At 39.9% G+C, this 22,004-nt stretch overlaps 2 protein-coding genes across 3 annotated transcripts; one reads left to right on the top strand and one right to left on the bottom strand.

The window, feature by feature from the left end:
* Nucleotides 1-3,843: 3,843 nt before the first annotated feature.
* LOC104936509 (interleukin-17B) lies at nt 3,844-8,284 on the top strand. The gene is made up of 3 exons (XM_027281758.1): nt 3,844-3,955; nt 4,068-4,315; nt 7,428-8,284. The coding sequence occupies exons 1-3, from the start codon at nt 3,893-3,895 to the stop codon at nt 7,672-7,674; spliced, it is 558 nt and encodes a 185-aa protein (XP_027137559.1). The 5' UTR covers nt 3,844-3,892; the 3' UTR covers nt 7,675-8,284.
* Nucleotides 8,285-10,066: 1,782 nt separating this feature from the next.
* On the bottom strand, nt 10,067-14,450 carry LOC104936502 (beta-1,3-galactosyltransferase 1-like). Of its 2 annotated transcripts, XM_027281020.1 has the most exons (3): nt 14,161-14,450; nt 13,098-13,955; nt 10,067-10,103 (listed from the first exon to the last, which is right to left on the bottom strand). In XM_027281020.1, coding segments are annotated over exons 1-3 (894 nt in total). In that variant the 5' UTR covers nt 14,196-14,450; the 3' UTR covers nt 10,067-10,102. The 2 variants fall into 2 exon arrangements, with proteins under 2 accessions (XP_027136821.1, XP_027136820.1); XM_027281019.1 differs by lacking the exon at nt 10,067-10,103 and having other exon boundaries at nt 10,110-13,955; nt 14,161-14,447.
* Between the last annotated feature and the right edge of the window lie 7,554 nt (nt 14,451-22,004).

The raw sequence follows: 22,004 nt of genomic DNA, 5'->3' as shown, positions 1-22,004 counted from the left end.
TAAGAATGATGAAATGTTGGTCCTCATAGGTTTTGTCATAACACAAAGCAGGTAATCAGGGTTGTCCCGGCAACATGATATCAGCATCATCACAGCATAGCATTATAGCAATATAAAATGGATAAAAAAATACTACTACTAGCTATTGAATCAGAAGTTTGAGAAGTTGAGTCATCCGTTTCTGCCGCTGCCAATGAGCTCAGTCTAAATATAGCAAACAAGTTGCTGAGACATTGAATCACCGCTCTGGTATGAAGCACAACAGAAAGACGTGGCAGTGAAAGTAAGAGCAAGCTAAACGCCCATGTGACTGTGTCTGTAAACTGCCGACAGGGTAGCTGTCTTTTAGATTTATGCACAAAGAGGCCAGAAAAAACATCTTTTATTTCGTTTAGTGAAAATGTGCAGTCAAGCTGCCCAGATGAGAGAAGCTCTGAGTCATTCATGAAGTTAAAAACCTGATTTTGTTAAAGCGACTTTTCTACCTTTAAATAGAGTTTAAATCATTTTCTGCACTATGTAACTTTGTTCTCAGGGTCCAATCAGCCGTCAGCTGATGAAACTGGATCAGATTATATGTGATGTTATGTAATCATAACGTACGTGTACAGTGGTCCGCATTTACAACTGTGGGATTACGCACTGAAACTGGGGGTGCTAAACTAATAACATGTTATTATGAAAAGAAGAGTGCTGCTTGCATATTTCTGCATATCCAGCTAAATGTCTGTCTATGAAAAATGGACAGAGCACGAGCGACATCACTGAAAATATGTTGGCTACGCTGCTTCTTCCCGGTTGATAAATATTGGCAAAGACGTGGATCATCGGTGGACCTGAGGGGGAAATTAGCTACAGAGACCCAAACTGTTTTTTGTACCAGGCTGTAAACATGTTTATTTCTGCTGTGAAGTTGGACATTTGGACATGGGGACTTATGGAGACCGACTCACTTCTGGAGCCAGCCTCTAGTGGACGTTTGGGGAACTGCGGTTTTTGGCACTTTGCTTGATTACACTCCCTTGTCGCACTCCCTATAGCAGTCCTGTTCTTGCTGAGTCAGCTAATGTTAGCTGTGTGCTTAGCCAGGCAGCCAAAATTACCAGGAATGCCCCTAAAAGATTTTGCCAAAAGGACTTTTCCAAAATAAATGCTGAGATCACATGTCTACTGTATTACGCAAAAGGCAAGACGCCGAGTCTGCTGGATTACAGAGTCAGAGAGTGTGCTGCTCTCTGGCTCTGTCAGGGTTGCACAATCTAGACAAAACATACATTGATTTAGTGTCTTTTTATCAAGCATCAACCTCGTGTTCACACACTTATTGTTAAAAAATGGACTAGAGGCATAAATAAACACAACCGTGAGACGTAACCGTGCAGACAGCTGCATACGTTCAAACTGAGTGGATCTGTAAAGTCAAAAACATGATGCATGAGATGATGATTCAACTCTAAATGCTAATGTCAGCATAAAAACATACTGATCTTGAGCATATTTAATGCTTATGATGTTCAGAAAACACGTCAATCTCACGGTGGCAATCAACATGAATTAAAAGATGTTATTAAATGTTCCTTTAAATGAAAAATCTCAGCTGTTGAATGATTTGTGAGGAGTTCTAAACACGTCTTCCTGTTCAGAACTGCATTGCAAGATGATGAGGTAACTCTGGAAAACCCCTGCCAACCTAGAAATTACCTGTCTGGTTTCCTGATGTCAAGGTGTTTGAAGGCAGGAAGAGTTTCCATGACTGAGCTTTACCTTTGTGATTCCAAATTTAGGCTACACAACATTTATATGTAACCTGAAGGGGAGGCGGTACTTAGTCACGTGATTGCATGAACCCCTGAGAGCTGTGTCATCATGCTGTGGGAGTTGCTCCAAGTGTTTGTGTTTTGTTTGATTTTTATGACTGGTGTATCCATGGTAACAAGTACATGAGCTATTATTAGCCCTGACTAGTTAGTTATTAGTGCTGACTAGTGCCGCTATTATTTTTATTGTCTAATTTATTGTTTATTGTCTAAGTCTAATTTCACACAGATACAAAATCAGAACGCCTCAGCAACCCCCACCCTCAACCCTAAAAAGTTCACCTTTGGTCATGCGCACAGATGGCACTAGGGATGGGGGTAATGACCCCACCACTGTCCCTACATAAGGCGACAAATGGAGAATTCAAGTTCCATTAATTAGACTAATTCACATTAACTGTGCCTGTTGCGGTGATCAGACCATTGACCAAAAATCAATGTTTGATCAGGCAGAGACACTAGTGAGATTTTTGATGGTTGATGGTTGATGATTATCATCTCCTGAGTCACAGCGCATATTCAAAACACGACTGCGATCAGCCATGACTCAAAAAACAATGGCATTGCTGTGTGACGTCAGTCACCAAGAGAGGCTTGACAGACTGGACAGACAAGAAATTGCCCAGCAGTATGTTTAGGGTAATAATGAAAGCAGGGGAGATGTTTTGGGTCCTGCTTAGTACTGCACTATAGTACTACTTAGTACTACAGTTTTTACCAGCTGTACTTGCAAGTATCCTGGGAGCAACAACAGGGAGTGGAGGTAACACAGACTCATTGATTGTGCTGCTTAGCTTCAGATAAAACATTGTTTCAATGATTTTATATATTGTGTGTTTTTCAAAAGGAGAAAATAAATTATTAAAAATAAATAAATCCTCTTCATCAGCACTCGTGACTCAAGACTGGTAAATCATGACTCAGGGTTTTTTACTTGTGTTTGGGATGTTTCTGGGTGTCAACCTTTGGTGGCTCCCAGCCAATGGATAAGCGTAATATAGTTCATGACAACTAATTTCAAAAGATGGACGATGCGCACCCCAGCCAAACAAATCAGGACCATGACTCATAATTCAAATGAACCGAATATTGGTGCTCATACAGTATGTGACGTAAACTCGACCTGAACTCTGATTCATTTTATTCATCAGTATTTTAACTGATTTGATCTATTTTTCTCTTTGAATGCAAAAAAAGCAACACCCACTGGTATATCTTCATATACAAGCTGTGTTCTTAGATTTCTCAGAGGAACCTTGTCGAAGGTGGTGATGGCGCTTCAGAAGTCATCACACAGACAGCATAATATGTGACGATGGTACAGTGGACACTGTCTTACTTCAGATACACCAGCGCTGCCTTGGGCAACCTGTTTTGTTTTGTTGTTACTGTCGGGTCATCGGGCTCGCTGCCTCATTTGTCTTGTAAAACAAAAAAGTCTCTGTATCAAACGTTTGGATACTCTGCACAGAACATCATAAAACCCAAATGTCTGATTTCTTTGGATGATTTCACATCTATACTGAAAGACCTGCAGACTGGAATCCTCGGGGTGTCGTTGCTTTAACTGATATTTTTGATTTCATGGCTTGTACCGCACTTTTATTATTGTTCTAGATTGCTGTGTGTGTTGCAATATTGTCTGTGTGTCTTGTATCTGTTTTAATTGACTTGTTCATAGTTTGTTCTGCTGCAGCCAGGACCTTTCCTGGTTAAATAAAGGTAAAAAAAAAAAAAATGTATAAAAACTTGTAATTATTTTTAATTTAATGTTAATTAAATTAGTTAGTGCCTCACATTGACTAACAGAGCTAAAAATAACAAGAATAAACCTGACCTGAACTGCTGTGAACGGGGTGCGACCACATAACAACAATCTCCATGGGATTACATTAGAATTAGTAAGTCACATCTGGAAACACTTCTGGATCAAACACAGCCTTGCAGTTGAGAGGGGCGGGTTCCGAGGCTGGTGTCTGTCTCTCTCTCTCAGTGGTTCAGTTAAAGGAATTGAAGCGTTTTCCTTAGCTCCCCCTGCGTGGTTTCATATATGTTCTGTATATATATATAATCCAATGGAGCTGCTGGTCTCACTTCAACGGTCCGGATTCAGGATGGCATTGGTCAGTCTGCAAACGGTAATTCTGGGCAACACACTTTACCAAAGTGTGGACAGTGTTATATATATATATATATATATATATATATATATATAATATATATATATATAATTCTTTTTATTGATTATAGATCTTCCTCGGATCGATGTTGATCTTCAACGACCACACTTCATCATCATCATCTTGCTCAGCTGCTGCTGTCCCATCCGGTTGCATGAGCGAGGATGATCTCAGGATTCGTGGTGAAACGTTTGAGGCGAAATACAAGGACAGGACACGTGACCTCGGACAGAAGGACACGAGGGAGACCTGCGAGCAGGCGGCGAAGAACCTGAGCGGAGGGATGAACACGCGCTCCTCGTCCCCGTGGAGGTACAGGTACGTGACCGCGGAGAGCGCGCACGGACAGAAATGAAAGTGGGCATAAACAGTGGTGGAGGAGTACTCAGAAGTTTTACTTAAAGTTAAAGTAGCACATCTGCTACTTTATGTTGTTTTGGGTCCTCCTACTTAGTACTACAGTTTTTACCAGCTGTACTTGCAAGTGTCCTGCAGGCTACAGTCCAACTTTAAGGTTGCAGTAAAGTAATAATAAACAGTAAAATGTAGTGCAAACAAAACACCCAGGCAAACAAATCAGGACCATGACTCATAATTCAAATGAACCGAATATTGGTACTCATAAGTTAAAGTAGCACATCTGCAGTGTATCAGCATCCAAACACAATTACTTAAAGTATCATCGTGGAATAATTTGACTATAATAATTGATTCTAATAATAGACTCTTTCAGCTGATATTGACCTGTCAGAGATATATTGTCCATATGTGATATTAGATATTAGATATTAGATATTAAATTCCCAGTGAAGTTTATGGTGTCAGACTTTGTAACAAGTATTTGATAACCACATCTGAGGGATCGTCGGTATCAGCACTTTTTATAGTTGATATACAGCTTATCTTAACTGGAAATAATACATGATCGTATTGCTCTCTAACATTTTACTATCACAACAGTGGTGGAGGAAGTACTCAGAGGAAGTACTACTTATAAATAGAAGCATTGCGTAATTTAAATCTCATAGTTATTTATAATTATTAAATTCCTACTGGTCACTGGTCATTTGGTGACAATATCGGCTATCAGCCATTTTTGCCCCTTTATGGTATGGGCACTTTTGATTAGTGTGTCAGTGGAAGTACTTAGAACTTTTAGTGGAGTAAAAGTACCACATTGTAGTACTCTGCAGTATCAGCATCAAAATTACTTAAAGTAAAAGTACATATTCTGCTGACTAACCCGTTGTAGAATAGTGTTTATTATATTATTGGACCATAATTATTGATAATAATGTTTTAATGTTGCAGCCTGACTAATTATATATAATTAACTCTAATATTGGCCTGTCACGGATATGTTGGTGTTGGCATACTGTGAGATCTATTAATTGTGTTCTGTTAAATTAAATTTACATAAAAATATTCTGTTCCATATCGTGACATGTGAACAATATCAGCTGATATATATATCAACATCTGTATCTTTTATACTTTATATGCTGCTGTATAGCTTGTCAAGTTTCTAGTGATGGGAATTCCGGCTCTTTTTAGTGAGTCAGATCATTCGGCTCAGCTCACCAAGAAGAGCCGGCTCTTTCGGCTCCCAAATGGCTCTTCATTTTACCACTTATACCTTTATATAATTCAGGCAAATTTAGCACTTTAACTTGTGATTTGTATTTGAACGCATATATCACCTGAATTTCAATAATTTGCTGTAGCCAACTGCATTTACAGCTGTAAAATCCCTTGTAACTCCCTGAAACCACCCAATGAATGCACTAACTTGCTTGAAGAACCACCCTGCTACGCAAAGCAGATAGAAACGCCTATAAAAACCTAAGCATTGACATTTAAAAAAAGGACAGCTATTGACATTTAAAAAAAATATATATTTATATAAACACGCACACACACAAAGTACTGTAAAAAATATATAAATTAAACAACAACACTCAAGTAAATGTGCTTTGTCAATGCCCACCACTGACATCTGGACAAATAAAACCAAAATGTTTTTGGTATAGTGTAAAAAATAATATATCTTTGCACCACACTCCTCTCTCTCCTTCAGCGTGTCTCCCTCCTCTTGTCTCCTGTCACGGTCTCAGCGGTGCTACTCCCTCCCGTCCCTGCTTGGTGTTATGCTCCTTGCAAATCTTCATATGATTGGTTGCACAGCATGCATGTGACACCTGTAGTCAATGCCCACAGCGCCCACAGGTACTTTTCCTAAAGAGAAAAGTAAAAAAAGGAAAAGAACGGTTCGTGGACAGACGGGAGCCGGCTCCTATCGTTCACTTTAAAGAGCCGGCTCGTTGAACCGGCTCGTTCGCGACCGACACATCACTACAAGTTTCCCCCAAAGGTCAATAAAGTCTAAACTGAAAATAATGCACGATCATTTGTTTTATTACATTTTGTATATTAATCTGAATCTGCAAATGAAAAATATAAAAAAAAAACAGCAACTAAAGTTATCAAAAACAAGTAGTACAATAAAAAAATAAAAATAAATAGAAGTATAAAGTAGAAGAAAATGTAAATAGTCAAATAAAGTAAATAAGAATAATGCTTAAATATACTTTCAACTACTGCCAAGGGTTACTGTAAGTGTACTTACTGTAAGCAAAAGTTATGGTTGTATTAATCTTCTGCCCTTTTCAATAAATGATTTCATCTATAAAATCTAGAAAATTTCACATCAGAATTCCCAAATACATTCAGCTGTCTGGAATTAGAAATTTTTTAGATTTTACGACATTTATTGATTATAAATCTTTGAAACTATTGATACAGACTTTAAACATCAGCTTGATGCAGAATCTGTTGATCTGTGATTATCAAACAAACCTCATATGGAGGAAGTAGGTCAGAAATGTATTTAGGAGCCATGAAATGAGGATGATGATGATGATAATGTAAGCAGTGCAGTGACCTGAGGATTGGTGTGTGGTGAGTTGGGCAGCAACATTCTTGACAAAAGAGCGTCACTGCAGTCCAAACTTACTTAAGATGAAGGGGAAGTAGTTTCTCGAAATCACACGTAGATGTATCCTTGTAATCTCGCTGTAAAACTTGAGATCTCAATCAGTAATTAACGACAAGATAGGTTGATGATTTGCAGTTTATTCATTAAGACCAGCAACAGGCTTCTTCTGTTTTGGGCTCTCTGGATCTCAGTTGTCTCAACACTAGTTGGGTCAGGATGGCAACCAATGGTTGCTATTGGTGCAAATTTACATGTCAAGGTTCGCCAAACATCTGCTAATTGTGGCAATGACATTGGAATTAATTAATTTCACCACAAAATTTTGGTGTTTTAAAGGATATTGCAAACAGTCCTTAGATGTTCTTGGGTTCAGATTGAGACCTTGATTGCTTTGCGAGTTGCTGATGTCTGCTCTGTCTGATTGTCTCCCATCAGGCTAAACCGAGAAGACGACAGGTTCCCTCGTGACATCTTCTTCGCCGAGTGCGTTTGCGACGGCTGCATCATTGATGGTCACAAAATCGACTTGAACTACAACTCTGTGCGTGTGAATGCTTCACTCATGGTCCTGAGGAAGATCTCTTGTCCAGGTTACCACGACAAATATAAAGTAAGGAAGGAGATTATCAGCGTCCCCGTGGCCTGCACCTGTGTCATGCCGAAAGTAATATCATCCAAGTAACTGTCGTAAACATGTGCTGACGTGTGATTGAGGTTGCATTTATCTATCCAGGTGATCAGTTATGTGTTTGTGCAATTTGAAGCAGAGATTTTTCTCTTAATCACTGATTTTAGAAATGTTTATTTTGTCAGTTTACAAAGGCGCTCCACAGAGAGTCAAAGTGAAACCAGAACTTTTGGGTTCAGTTCCAAAAGTAAGTTTTATGTCAGTCTGTCGACCAATTTAGTCCAATAACTATTAGATAGATTGCTGTGACATTTTCCAGAAACATTTGTGGTCCCGAAAATGAATTCTACAGATTTTATTGAAAGCCAGCAGGTTGACATTTTTGCTTTTTAGTATAACTCTTGGATGGATTAACATGAACTTTGGTTGAAATATTCATGTTCACCTGAGGATGAGTAATAAGTTGAGGCGATCCAATAACCTTTCCTCATTATCAGAAAATAAACATTACACCTGCTAAAGATCAGGAGGTTTGGGGCTTTTCCACCAACAAAAGGACCAGGTATGTGAATTTTGACCCATTCGATCATTTCAACCAAAAACTAGAACATTTCTAAATAAATGTAGAGTGTGTCTGTAAACATTATTATTGACACTGCAGCAGCACAGAGACTTCAATAAAGTTAGTCAAAGGCAGGCTTGAGGTTGCCAAGCAACCAGGGTCAGCTGCAGGTCAGAGCAATTAACTGCAGCTGTGCTCTGTCTGTGTGCGAGTGACTGCTGAGAGACACAGAAAATCTCTAAATGAAGCCCCTGCAACTAGTGGACACTAATGCCAAACGGTAGGTCGTATCAAAAAGCCCAAATGACCTAAAACTGCCTCACATAAGCATTTCAACAGAGTATATCAGACATTGAGCTGCTTCACGATCTTATTATATAAGATGTTTTTGAGATCTGTCTTTCAGTCTGTAAAATGTAAAATTAACACTTTAGAAAGGTCTGAAAATGTCTTGTTACTAACCACATTAACATTAGTTCTCTAAATGATAATCAGCTAATCATTTCAGCACTACAAATTTAATCTCAGCAAGTGTATTTGTTTTGATTACATTATGATCAAAAGGTGGCAAGTCACCACTTTTCTAACAACAAAAGGCAAGACATAGCAGCCGGCTAATATTATATAAAGAACTCCAGCTTGGCGTTTGTGTTTCAGCCAGGGCCGGTCCTAGCTATGGGCAATGTGGGCGGCCGCCCAGGGCGCATTCTCCGTGGGGGGCGCACGAACGCCCGAAAAAGCAAAAAACCTGGTAATTTTCGATACCGCTCATTAAGTTAGCGGAGCGGGCGCCCCGGGAGCGGGGTGTTGACAAGGCAGAGGGGGGCGTCGGACAGACCGATGGGGGCGCACGCATCCCGGGGCGCACGGGCGGCCGTTAGGGCGCACGAGAAAATGTTCGCCTCGGGGGGGGGGGGGTTCGCCCAGAGCGCAAATGTGGCCAGGACCGGCGCTGGTTTCAGCCTTATTATTTCCTGAAGTTTTGGGTTCTCGTCCGATGAATTCTCACTCGTTCACTCTTCTCCTCTTTCTCTAATTAGCTAACAGCAGCTACAGTTCGCAGCAGTGTGCTTTACTGTAAATCACAGAGACTTGATGCACAGAAACTGGAGAATATTTTCATAAACTATGATCACCAAAATCAGTGAAATAGCTGGTGCTGCGTGAATTAAAGTAAAGTATTACGTAGAAATGATTTTTTTTTTTATTATTTTCTTTATTTAATTATTTTTGGAAAACACTATAAAGCATCAAACTCCTTGTAGCTTTGTGTTTCGAGTGATGTAAGCCTCATTAGGCTAAATGTGAGGATTTTTATTAATAGGCTTTTTTTATTGTTTTTTTTGGTTGTTGTTTTGTTTTTTTACATATGTTTTTTTTTTATTTATGTATTATTTGTGATCAATGGTAATGTTGATTTGATCACTGTGCAGGGATGAATAAAGTGATTTGTGTTTGTTTTAAAACTCATTTGGCAGACTGTGAATGTTAAAAAACGTTAAATGTGAGTTAACCAGATTTATTATTAAACTGCCTTGCACCTTAGGACATTGTAGGCTTTGCACTTTTGCACTACTTATTTTTTTGTAACCCTTGAACCTGATGAATTCAGGAGGGATAAATCCACTCATGTGAGACAATTAAATGTGGAGTGATTGTGTAATTTCTGTTGAGAGTCCTGTTGCTGCTGCTCATCTAAAGTATTCAACTCTGTCCATGTTTCTTTTTCAACTTTTTAATAAAAATTAAAAAAAAAATCTTGTAGTCCTTTGTCCTGATATGTCTTTTGTACAACCAATCATTTTTGTACATACATACAAATGTAAAATGGGTGGCACGGTGGTGCAGTGGTCAGCACTGTCGGCACCTCACAGCAAGAAGGTTCATGGTTTGAAGATGGATGTAAAATGACAATGATGATCTGTAATCAAAGGAACAATATGTAAGTTTACATGTAACACTGACATCTACTGGTCAGAATTTTGTTACTGCAGCTCGAGCACAACATGTTTATTTCATGAACCAGCTTCTACGTCTGTTTGACGTCAGTATGATAATGAAATGAATTGTTACTTTCTGACTTTTTTCAAGTTTAGCACAAATAAACACCCCTATAAATCCCTTTAGAAGAAACTCTCTAGCAACAGTAATGTGGTCATTGTTTTTTCTGGCAACTCATGAGAAAAATATTGGCTAATTTAGAGAGAAAAGTTGCCTCAGCATTCAGTCCCATCTGCAGACCTCTGTCTCTGACAGTAAGAGCCGAGTTGTTCCCACTGTTTACTGATGACGACTGGTGAGGTGTTTGACTGATGAAGTATTTGGAAACTTTCGTAGGAAATATTTGATGCAGAAAAGTTGCCATGACCTGGCCAGTCCTCCCTACTTACACTACGGCAGTGAGAAAAATAGAGTTGGTAACTTTCCAAAATGCATTATGTGTCAGAATTTCTCAGAAGTACACCTGAATTGTGTTCAAGTTAATTGAACTAAGGTATTTAAGTACACCTGAATTGTAATTAAGTTTATCTGACAAAAAAAATTGTTTGGAATCATCACTGAATTTCAGTCAACTTAATATTTTAAAGGCAAGGCATGGACACTTATTTTTTACAGTGAACATAATGTTACACCATCCATAAAATTACAAAGACAGGGATGATTATTAACACAGACCTCAATCTTACAACGTATATATTCAAGTATATATCAGGTTATTGATGACAACTTGATCAGAAAATACCAAAGTTTGTGGCTTTATTTTCGGAGTTTTGATGCGCTGGGAATGAATGTATCTCCAATATTTTGGGCACAATCTAACTTTAAAATTTGGTTCATAACTGGTAACCCAGAGCATCAAAAAACTAAAAACAGGCCCTCCGTACTGGAAGGCAATTTTCTAAAAGGTGAACATAAGGGTTGTAGTTTTGCATGTGTAGTGTTTCAATGTTTGCTTAAAAATGTGATGCCAGATTCTCGAGTGTCTGGACTTTAGATTTATGGACTTGGACACCTTCAATGATTCTGATTATCAGTTTGATTCCCATTCTGTTGAGTGACTATCATAAACACACAGCTGTCGTAATGATATTCAAATTAAAAGTTTTAATGAAAACAATAACTTTTTTAAAATTCCCTGTACAATATTAAACATTTGGTCTGGACTGTAACATTTATCATACACCCACACACACACACACACCTTACACATGAATAACTAAACAGAACACTGTGAGGTCTCGATTGGTTTTGTGACATTACTCTGTTGCAGTGTGCAAAAATATCCACTAGGTGTCTCTGCATGACAACAAAGGAGGGGAAACATTTTTTTTTTACAGCATTCTTTCATCCTTCACGTTTCACCTGAGAGTTATAAACAGTGTGGAGAAGAGGCCGAAGTCAATGAGATAAATAAATTCATTTCTTTGTGATTTCTTTCCCTTCTGTAAAATCACAGATTGCAAGTCAAAAACATCAAAAATATGTGCCTTTATACAACAGTTTTAAAAATAAATATCCGAGCACTGTGGCAGACGGTGTGTTCGATGAATTCTAGTGTTTTTCTGTATCTGTATCTAGTGTTTTTCTTTACAGTGTGCAAAAACCTGCAGAACAACAACAATTGTCTAAAAAATATCATTTAGATCAAAATGACTTTTGTTTCTGTGTCCTGAATGCTCAAACATAAAAGACCAGTTTGACTGTTGGTCCGACAATCAGGGTGCTGCTTGTGCTACAAGTCTTTCAGGACTTTCGACCACTTCGGACTCAAGTAGCTGAACTGAACTTTGGAGCCTCCAAACGAATAAACCTGACAATAAAATCATAAATATTTGATATGTATGATTAGGACTGATGGTGGTTTTAAATAATAATAATTTCTAAGCTTTTTAAAGGGCCATCAGAGGGTTAAATACTAACCAGAGATAAGGTACAGCCTCAGATAACATGGTGACTCAAAGATTTTAACCCCCTTTCCCCCGGTCCTACTTGCCATGCAGAAGAAACAATGCATGTGGTCTTCTTCCCTGAATGCTGTGACGTGTCTTGACACGACTTGTGCACAAGAATGAGAGAAGTGTTTCTGTGCTGCCACATGATCAGTGCAGTCGAACCATGTCACAGGCACTGCGGTGTTTGCCAGGGATGTTAACATATTAACACGTCGTCAAACATTAACCATCTTTTACTTACTTGTGTTTTGTGCAATGACGTTAAAGTTGAATCTAATATAATCTGAACATTCATTCTACTATTGTTTCTTCTCCACAGTGCCTCTATTGAGCAAACACACTTAAAGCTCTGCAATGTTTGTTTCCTTCATTTCATTCACACACCCACCCTCCAATCAAAGACGAAGAGGGCAGAGAATAGAGTTTCTCCACCTTTTATATCGTTACGTCTAAAATATTCAGAACCCCAAGGAGGCGGAGTTATGTTTTCACTGTTTCATTTGACCTTCTCTCTCTCGTGTCCTTTAACACTTTTACATGTGAGAGGTGAAGTGAAACGTTTTTATGTAAACAAAGTAACACCAGTTCAGTTAACAAGAGCTTAAAAAAAGCTGTCAAATCAGTTTTTTGTCTAATTGCAGTACGGGCCCGGTCTTTTAAAGTCTTTCCAGACCGCCATACGGTCATCGTGTTCATGCGTAGTGGTGGCTATTATCCCGGAGTAAGCACAGCGACTGTACGTCACAGGATAGACATGAAATTGTCCCCCTTTTGGAGGGTAAGTGGGAGACATGCCCAAGTGCTGCATGCATAATCCCAAATACACATCTTCAATGTAAACAGCTTTGACATGTCTGGATGCCTCCACAAGCTTTTTAGGGAGATCTAGAGACAAAACGTAACCCAGACCCAGAGCGTAAGGTGGGTACTGTGGGTTAGGGAAAACCTCTTGAGGTAAGTACCATTTAGATCCTTGATCTCTGCGTACATAAGCTGCTCCCTCCACAAGTCCGGTCAGGTAGTTTGTCTTTGGAGTATTTGACAACATGTTGATGAGATTGGGCAAATTGAGAAACATGTCTGAGTCAATCTTCATGGCGTAAGCAGCTCGGGAGCAGTACTTATCCAGCCACTCCATCATCACCATGGTCTTGATGGTCAGGTTTTTGTAGCAGTCCAGGAAGTCGCTCTGGATCAGGTCTCGATGTTCTTTGCTCTCCTGCAGCAGTTGTTCTTGGAGCTCCGCCACTCCATCTCCAGTGCGGAGCCCGAGCAGGAAGAAGACCTTCACCACTTTGTCCAGTACCGGGCTTTCACCTCCCCAGGTGTTGCGGACGATGTCACGATGCGCCCTGTTGTTGGGCGCCACGGGAACCATCAGAACCAGGAAAGGTTTCTCCTGCTCGCATCTGTTTGGCTCATTGATAACAAAGTGGTACTCATAGGGGTATTCCACTAAATACGGTCCTGGAGATTTATAAGGGACGGGGGTTTCCAAAACAGGTTGATGAGATATGTTCGTTGTGACCGTCGTCTCTGTTGTTCTTATGATGGTCTTAACAGGAGACGAGCTGTTCGCAGCAGGGGTCGGTTCAGATGTAGATGTGTTTCCATTAGAGACTACATTATGTTTATGGCTTTTAAATACATTCCACAGTTTTGTTGTATTATATTTGTCCCACCAGTCAGGATAGAAGTTTGTGGTGTAAAAATAGAAAATCGGTGTGAGCACGAGAAGGATAAAGAAGAAGCAGCGGCGGCATGACCAGCCACACCATTTTCTGCTTTCTTCCAGTCTCACGCCACGCTCTGTTCCCTCTCTGAAAGGAGAAGGATATACGTCTATCATCAGCGTCTCTGCTTTCAGTATCAGTACTTGTCATGAATGCTCTTTACCAGCACAGGATTAAGGTTAATTAACTTTGTAGAAAATCCACAATATGATGCTTTAATCATTAATATTTCCCCTTTCTGGGTTTCTTCCTCAGACATAACTGCTTTATGAATGAAATAAATAAAACATACCTTTGTCCTCCCTTGGCAGAGCCACTTTCCAGCATGTTGACACTCGCTTGTTTATAGATGTGGATTGTAGGTTGCTGAAAAAGTTACAGGATGTGGATCCACTGAAAAATTCATGACAGGACTTGGCATTCAGTTGCAGTTAGGTGTGACTACCATCTCCGTTAACGCCACTCATATACTGTGCTGTTTGTCCAGCGAGTTCCAAGGTCTATCAAGTAACCATGACACTCTCTTTTCTCTTTTCTCTTTTTTTTAACCTACCTGCCAGGGAGCCACACCTCTGTTTGCTCCACCTCTTGGTCTGTGAGTGTTGTTTTTTCCTCAAAGCCAACGATAGGCTGAAAAACCTCCAGGGGGGCTGGGAACAGCCCTTATACAACCTACTGATGAGCTGTTGCTCCCCTGTCACCTGAATCACACCTGTTTCTGTGTGTGTGCGCATGTGTGTGTGTGTGTGTGTTGAAAGAGAAGTGGGTGGGTTCCTTATATTCTATGGGCACATCTCCTCGCCATTTTATTATTATTTTTTTGCCACGGCTGAATCATTGCTGTGAACGTTTTACTGCACAGATTCAAAATAGTGCAAAATATATATATCTACACGCTGTTGCACTTATTTGTTCCTCTTTCTATTCTGTTTAACTGTGATAGATTCTCTCTTTCATGAGATTTTATTCTTTATATTTTATTCCAACTTTATGGGTGTGTATATATTTGGCAAAGTGAATAACGTGAATAAGGTGCAGGTAAAGAGGCGGCAAGGCAGGAGAGTTTAAGGCTGGGGTGAGTTGGGTCGTTAATGATCCATTTGACCTTTGATTTGAGTGAGTAATTCATTACTCTTTATTCCACTGTGGCCATCATGGAGGTTGCAGCTTCATGCCCCGCCGAAGCGATTTAACTTTCTTGCTCAGATTTAGTTTTTTTGTGGGTCAGTAGGTTAATGTGGTCAAATAGTTTTTAAATTAGGAGTCTGGACAAAGTGTGTTACATCCTCACTGCTTTGCGTTGCAGGTAGTGGTAGCATCTAACTTCGGATTGTTCGCAGTCAACTTGACTGTGTGATATAGCGTTACATTTCCTCTTGCTTCTTCCTCTGACATTGTGGTAGAACTAGAACTAGCTCTGCCCTGCAGTACAAAAACTACGCTGCTCTCTTATTTACATGTCCTTTACATAGATCATGGGGAAGATGCTGACCTTTGGGCCTGGCACATGTAAGCGTCAGCGTCTGTACGTGTCACGAACGTAGCCATCAAATGCATTTGAATATTTCATTTTAAAGCTAGAAACATTACCTCACGATGCTCTCATTAAACATTAACTGACTAAATATTCTAGCAGTTCATTTAATCCTATGAAGCAAACTGTATGGAACACGTTAAACTTGCATGAAGCTGATACAAATCTGAACCTCATGTTCATTCTAAACATGACCTATCAAGGGTAATGCATAGATAGATAGATAGATAGATAGATAGATAGATAGATAGATAGATAGATAGATAGATAGATAGATAGATAGATAGATAGATAGATAGATAGATAGATATACTTTATTTATCCCAAGCTGGGAAATTATAGTGCTGCAGTAGCATTACACAAAGTGACAAGTGACAACAAAGAATAAAAATATACTATAAAGCAAAATATACATAATAAAATATCAAAAAAGCAATAGTAAATAGGACAAAATAAAATATATTGTACAGAGATATATACAGCAAGTTGGCAGTGTTGATATGTACAAAGTAGGGAGAAATGTGAGGTGACTGTAGATTGTAGATTATGACTTTTATTATCATATTATGACTAAGTCTGTTAACATTAAAAACATATCACTCTTGCTCTTGTCTTTAACAAAATCATTCAGAAAGTAATATTTTGTGTCACATCTACAGATATATAACAGCAGGAGTTACGTCCTTAAAGGTTCAAATGCTTCATTATGTCAATTAAAAGAAAAGCCAAATCTTCCAGCCGTACAGTGTCTGACAATCCGAGCAGGCCATAAATGATATATTATAAAAATTAAGCTTTGGGCCGTATGGAATCTAAACGTGGGCCGTCGATTGTTTCTCGGGCCAGACTTTGGACTTTGGCTATAAACGATGGTCACCGGTACGCTGGGATTTATATTCTTTCTTTATGTTGTTTGTTCAGCGTTAGTCACTGCAGGAGTTCAGCTCCACACTGTCAATTACACAATAGTAGTGTAAAGATAAGTCGTCCTGATAGAGTTTATCAAAGGTGAGTTTATATAACATCATTTATCACAACTTGCTTGCGTCATTAGTACCTCGATTACAACATTACCAAACGTTTGGTATTGTTTGTTTGAGTCTGTGTATTTGTAGGCAGATGATGGGGCGGACACGCCTCGCGTCCTCTGTTGTAATTCGCCGCCATTGACGACCATACGCAACCATTATTCAACCTTTTGTGCAAATGCATCTCTGTCGAATGAAGTTTGATCAGCCGGTTTAACATGTTAATATATTAGTTAATTATCAAATATATTTTATATTTGATAATTAGTTTTATATTTTTTTGTTGTACTGCCACCTTGAAAGACAAATGAAGGGTCCTAAAACCAACTCCCACACAGGTGTCTGCAGCTGACCTCATCATCAAGACCCTACCTGGTGAATACTTTGCACACTCCTGCAATAAACTGTCTCTTAATTCAACAATGACTAACGCACTTCATGGCTCAGTTAACAGAGCTGATGTTTGGCTGGTTAAACCTCCGTCTGTTTGTTCCTGCTCTTCCTACCAGCCGCACAAAGGGTACACTTTCTTTGAAAATGTTATTGTCAGTTAGATTATGTCCTTTTTTGTTATTTACATGCATAATAAATATTAAACCATAATAAAAGAAATCATATTTTTGATGGTGTGTCGATGAAAATGTGAAGTTGAGCAGCTTTATGTGACTATTACCTAACTCCATTCTGCAGCGTGGTACACTGCACTCACTTTTTGATCATCACAAATCGGCCTCTCATCTTGAACTTCTTTGGACTCTTGACCGATTCTGGTATTGGACTGAACAAATAGACTACAGCGCTGCCAGACAATTTAATAATCATAAAATCCAAACCAACTATAGGATGCCATCTGCAAAATGAACCCACATACATTCAAATCCATGAGATTAAATCACCACAGGACTCTGGTATCGCAGACTGACCCTGGTTCTGACTTAAGCAGAGTATGCATGATTCAGAGGTTCCTCTTATATTACTTTAACTTGTACAGAACAGATAGTGAGGGGTACTTCAGGTGAATAAATGTGATGAGTTGGTGGCATGGCCTTTGTTCCTGAACCTGGTAATAAAACTTAATCTAATCTAAACTGGTTGGCAATTGTCCAGAAAGATGCAGTCTAAATCTGTCACAGCTGATTTTACTAATTCAAAAACAAAAGCAGCTCGGAGTGGAAGACAGATTAGGCCCCGATTCTCCACAGAATTATCAAAGACGTTAACGCCAGACTTCAGAATCGGTTTGACATGCTGCACTCAGGTGTCCCTTTAACGACACCAGGCCTTCACTTCCTCTGTTACAAGATACACTGCGAGCTGTGGATTCCTGGAAAACAACTGAAAAGGATAAGCTGCACCCTGACACACCTTTTTTTTAAGCTCTGTGCCCCAAGTATTTCTGAAGAAACACAGAAATACATGAGCCTCTTCAAACTGCCCAGGGTTAATATTAGCATACCCCTGCAAGAAAGTCCACATCAAACTGGTTTAACGGCTTTATATCTGCTACGGAGAAAGGAGAATATAGTGCGTCTTTGTTGATTCAGCAAGAGTAACAAGGTTCCACAAGGCTCAATATTGGGTCCTGTCTTGTTCACAGTTCCTAATGATAATATTAACTCCCTTGTAGCAGCTGTCAGTGTAGATCAGATAACTGTTTGTCTACACACATATCACCAGAGAAAATAATCTCTCGCTCTCTTTTGTGCATGTTTTCCAGGAGTAACAAAAGCTTGGAGACTGTCTTCAGTGTTTGTCTCCCCCTCGAGAACCGACACATGCTCCTGCATTGAAAAGGACAGACGGATTAGGCAATGAGCTCCAGCTGTGTCATTCAGCGCACCTGACACTGCCCACCTCTCTCCACACCTTTATAGCCCTAAAACAAACTTTAACACGGATCTGTTCCCGGTCCATGGGGACCTCTACTAAATTACTGCAATCATACACACATACAAGATCTAAGTCCACCCTTTCAAGTATTTTTCAAGCCTTTAACTTGATAAAAACTCAGATCAAAGACTTTATGAGATGTATTTATGGTAATTAGACTTTCAGTTGCCCATTAAACCCTTTAAATGTCCCACATCTTTAATATATCATTGGTATTATTCAACATTTAAAGTCCATTCATGCTAATTAAGGCTCTTTTCCACCATTCAGCAGTTTCTACATTAAATTAAAGCCAGCCACCATTCATACTCATTTAGCTGCTTCTTCCTACAACGTTAAACCAGCTACGCAGAAACTTCATCTTATCATGTTCCACAGCTTTTATACATTAAGTCTTATTCAACATTCTGTGATTTACCAAGTTTCTGATGGACAGTAACTTAAACTGCTGCGAACTGTAGCTGCTGTGAGCTAATCTGTTAGCCAGGCTGCCTTGGCCGTGAGCTCAAAGTGTTTAGTGTTTGTACCGCAGGTGAACGTGAGGTTTTCAGGCTTTCAGATGGTCCCGAAACTAGAGCTGGGCAAGTGCCGGGCACAAGAGTAAATCTGGGACTGACTTTGGCAAACTATCAGCCTCGTTTTGTCCTCGTGGACGAGGCATCGGGGCAGTCAGCGGCAGCCTCAACCCCCTGCCTGAGAGCTTTGATTCAAGAAGACAAACAGAGCCGAGCACTGCACGAGGAAGAGGAGGACTAACTCATGGTCGATGATACATGAAAGACGAGAGGCAGCGGTTGGATTGTGCACCAACAGGTTCTTTGTTTGGCAAAACTTGACGGAGAAGTAAAAAATACCTGCACATTTAAATTTTTTTAGGCATCTGACCGGTTTGAGCAACATACCTTTGTCGGGTGTTTTGAAGGTTCAGCCTCATCCCTAAAAGAAAGCAAAAGAACAAAAACAACAGACATTGTGCAAAAAAAGTACTGAAGGTAAAAGTGGCATGATATAAATAATATTGTACATTGTAAGTAATCAGAATAAAAATATAAGTACAGATAATAAAAATAAGAATAATACAGCCATGGTGAATAGTAGTGAGTAGAGACAGGAACAGAAACTACAACATGATCAGGTGGTGCAGGTGTTGTAGAGCCTGACAGCAGCCGGGATGAAGGACCTGCAGAACCTGTTCTTCTTACACCGTGGATGTAACAGTCTGCTGCTGAAGGAGCTGCTCAGGGATCCTGCAGATCATGTAGGGGGTGAGAGGTGTCAGCTTAGCTAACATCCTTCTATGGAGTCCAGAGGACAGTCCAGGACAGAGCTCGCTCTCCTGCTCCTGTCCCCGTCCATGCTGCCCCCTCTCCAGCAGACCACAGCATAAAAGAGGACTGAGGCCACCACAAAGTCAGAGAAAGTCCTGAGGAGAGCCCTGCACACTCTGAAGGACCTCAGTCTCCTCAGCAGGTGGAGGCGACTCTGGCCCTTCTTGCAAAGCACCTGTGAGTTATCAGTCCAGTCCAGTTTAGTGTTTAGGTGAACACCCAGGATTATTTTGGGGGGGGTATGATGAGAAAAATTAGGATGGAGTAGGGAAGAAGGTGGAGGGGAAAGCTAAATGGAAAGTGGCTGTTACCTCAGACGTCCTACAAACGAACAGTCCTGATCATAATTAACCTGATACCATCAACAGGTTAACAGGTATGAAGCCCCCTGTTGGCCTGTTAGAGAAAGTGCAGTCTGCTATGGCAACTACTACACTAATGAGATCATAGTTATGCATATTATATTCCTTTTGTGGCAATAGATCCTCCAAAAACCGTACACACTGGACATTTAAGTAGAGTAACAAGTTTGGGTTTAGATGCCTGGACTCTTTTTGGATGGTGCCAACTGGAACATGCAGCGTCACTGTTCATTTAATCCACTGTGTCAAGACTGGATATTTAAGAAGGCAGCGGTCGTAATCTCACCCAGTGGTTACGTTACCTGGAAGAGTTAAGGTGTGACACATTGTGAAAACTGCAGGTGCCGGACTTCACAACACAGAGGTAGTGGCCTCTTTAAAACACGATCTACTGAGTAGATCTACATGAAAACTTATGATGGAACGAGTGAGCCATGACGCTTTTTGTGTTGAGTTGCACATGTGCAGTACCAATCGGCAGGCTTTAGCCAGCTGAGTCTCTAAAGTTTCTTTAGAAAGTCCAATAATGACGATAAACAAGGCGAAAAAGAAGGATTGATGCGGTGGAACATGAAGGACATCTGAGTAATACTGATAAGGTTTACCAGCCAGCGACAGCTAATGTTATGGGGCTGCCCCCTCTCCTAGAAATTACATTTAAATACAACTCATCTGCACAAATCAAAGTAGTTAAGAATGTAATTTAGTCATATAGTAACCTTGAGTGAGCTGGAAGCTAGAGACAAGGTTGCACAGGTGAAAGAAAGAGGCAGTAAAGAGGTAAAATCATTCACACCTTGCAAATGCATAATCTGTGAGTTTGTATCACAGCATTCACCTGCATCTCCACTTATTTTACAATACATGAACACTCAAAGCCAACAGCACTGGAACAAAATCCACGTTCTCCAATCCCAAGTTTTGCTACACTGAGAGATTGCAAAGCTGCTGCATGCACACGTTTATTTGCTCCCATGTTTTAGGTTAGTTTGTGTGCACAAGATTAGAGTTCGTGAAGAGCCTATCGCCCCGAAGCATGACGTGTGGGAGAAAACCCTCTGCTGGGCCAGATGTTCTCTGCAGAGTTCAGTGTCATATCTTCCTGTCACTCTCACATTTAATCTCACCTCTAACACCATTACTCTTCCTCTTGGATGCTCTCCAACCATTCTCTGGTTTCAATAATGTTAACTCTCTCATGTTTTAAAAGGAAGTTGTGCCTCGTGGTAATGACTCCAATGACCAATCTGACAAGTCACCTGCAGCTAAACACAGGCCACGCCATAATCCTAATCAATGTTTTCATTATGGGATTGCAACATAAATAATACAGTAAATATCAGATCATGTAATCACAGACTAATAATGTCAGACTAATAATGTGGGTGCAGAGCTGCTCTCTGCACCCACAGTACTCAACCTGACATCAAATCATTCACCAGAATAAACCTAAAGTATGTTGTACACACAGTGCAGGTAATCAAATTGGCAATATATTTAGATATGACTAATAAAAGAACAACTGAAATATAAACATTAAATATAATAACACATTTCCGAAACATATTAACTTAAATACAACAGGTACAAAATGTTCACCCCTGCCTTGCAACTGCAATGTTTCATGTTGGGTTGGCACCAACAGCACATCATCAACCTGTTGTCACCTCCATCACCCCAAAGGCACCAAGTACCTGCTCAGACATTGAGCTGACCTGTCGAAAGGATCTAAGTGAAAATCACAAAGCAGACTCAGCAGACTTGGTCAGTGTATATTTTTTAAAAAGTGCTTGTGTACATAAACATATCCTAAAAAAAATGGTTTTAATTAAGCAGGCCTACAAAGACAAAATCAAAAGTAACTTATTGGATGCATCCCTCATGACTGTCTACAACTGGTCCAGAACGCCGCTGCAAGACTGCTGACCAGCTCAGATCACACCTTTACATTGGTTTCCCATCAAGGTCAGGATTCATTTTAAGGTTCCTGTTGT

The sequence above is a fragment of the Larimichthys crocea genome, chromosome VIII, assembly GCF_000972845.2.
Source record: "Larimichthys crocea isolate SSNF chromosome VIII, L_crocea_2.0, whole genome shotgun sequence".
Classification (NCBI taxonomy): Eukaryota; Metazoa; Chordata; class Actinopteri; family Sciaenidae; genus Larimichthys; species Larimichthys crocea.
The sequence above is the reverse complement of the archived record's forward strand: the minus strand, read 5'-3'. Positions and strand labels throughout refer to the sequence as shown.

What these genes read in the sequence shown, in the direction of transcription:
- LOC104936502 (XM_027281019.1), bottom strand. Translation starts at nt 14,195, where the DNA reads ATGCTGGAAAGTGGCTCTGCCAAGGGAGGACAAAG. An exon ending in TCTGCCAAGGGAGGACAAAG is followed by an intron (nt 13,956 to 14,160) that starts GTATGTTTTATT and finishes TTCTCCTTTCAG; the next exon opens with AGAGGGAACAGAGCGTGGCG.
- LOC104936509 (XM_027281758.1), top strand. Translation starts at nt 3,893, where the DNA reads ATGGAGCTGCTGGTCTCACTTCAACGGTCCGGATTCAGGATGGCATTG. An exon ending in CATTGGTCAGTCTGCAAACG is followed by an intron (nt 3,956 to 4,067) that starts GTAATTCTGGGC and finishes TATTGATTATAG; the next exon opens with ATCTTCCTCGGATCGATGTT. An exon ending in TCGTCCCCGTGGAGGTACAG is followed by an intron (nt 4,316 to 7,427) that starts GTACGTGACCGC and finishes GTCTCCCATCAG; the next exon opens with GCTAAACCGAGAAGACGACA.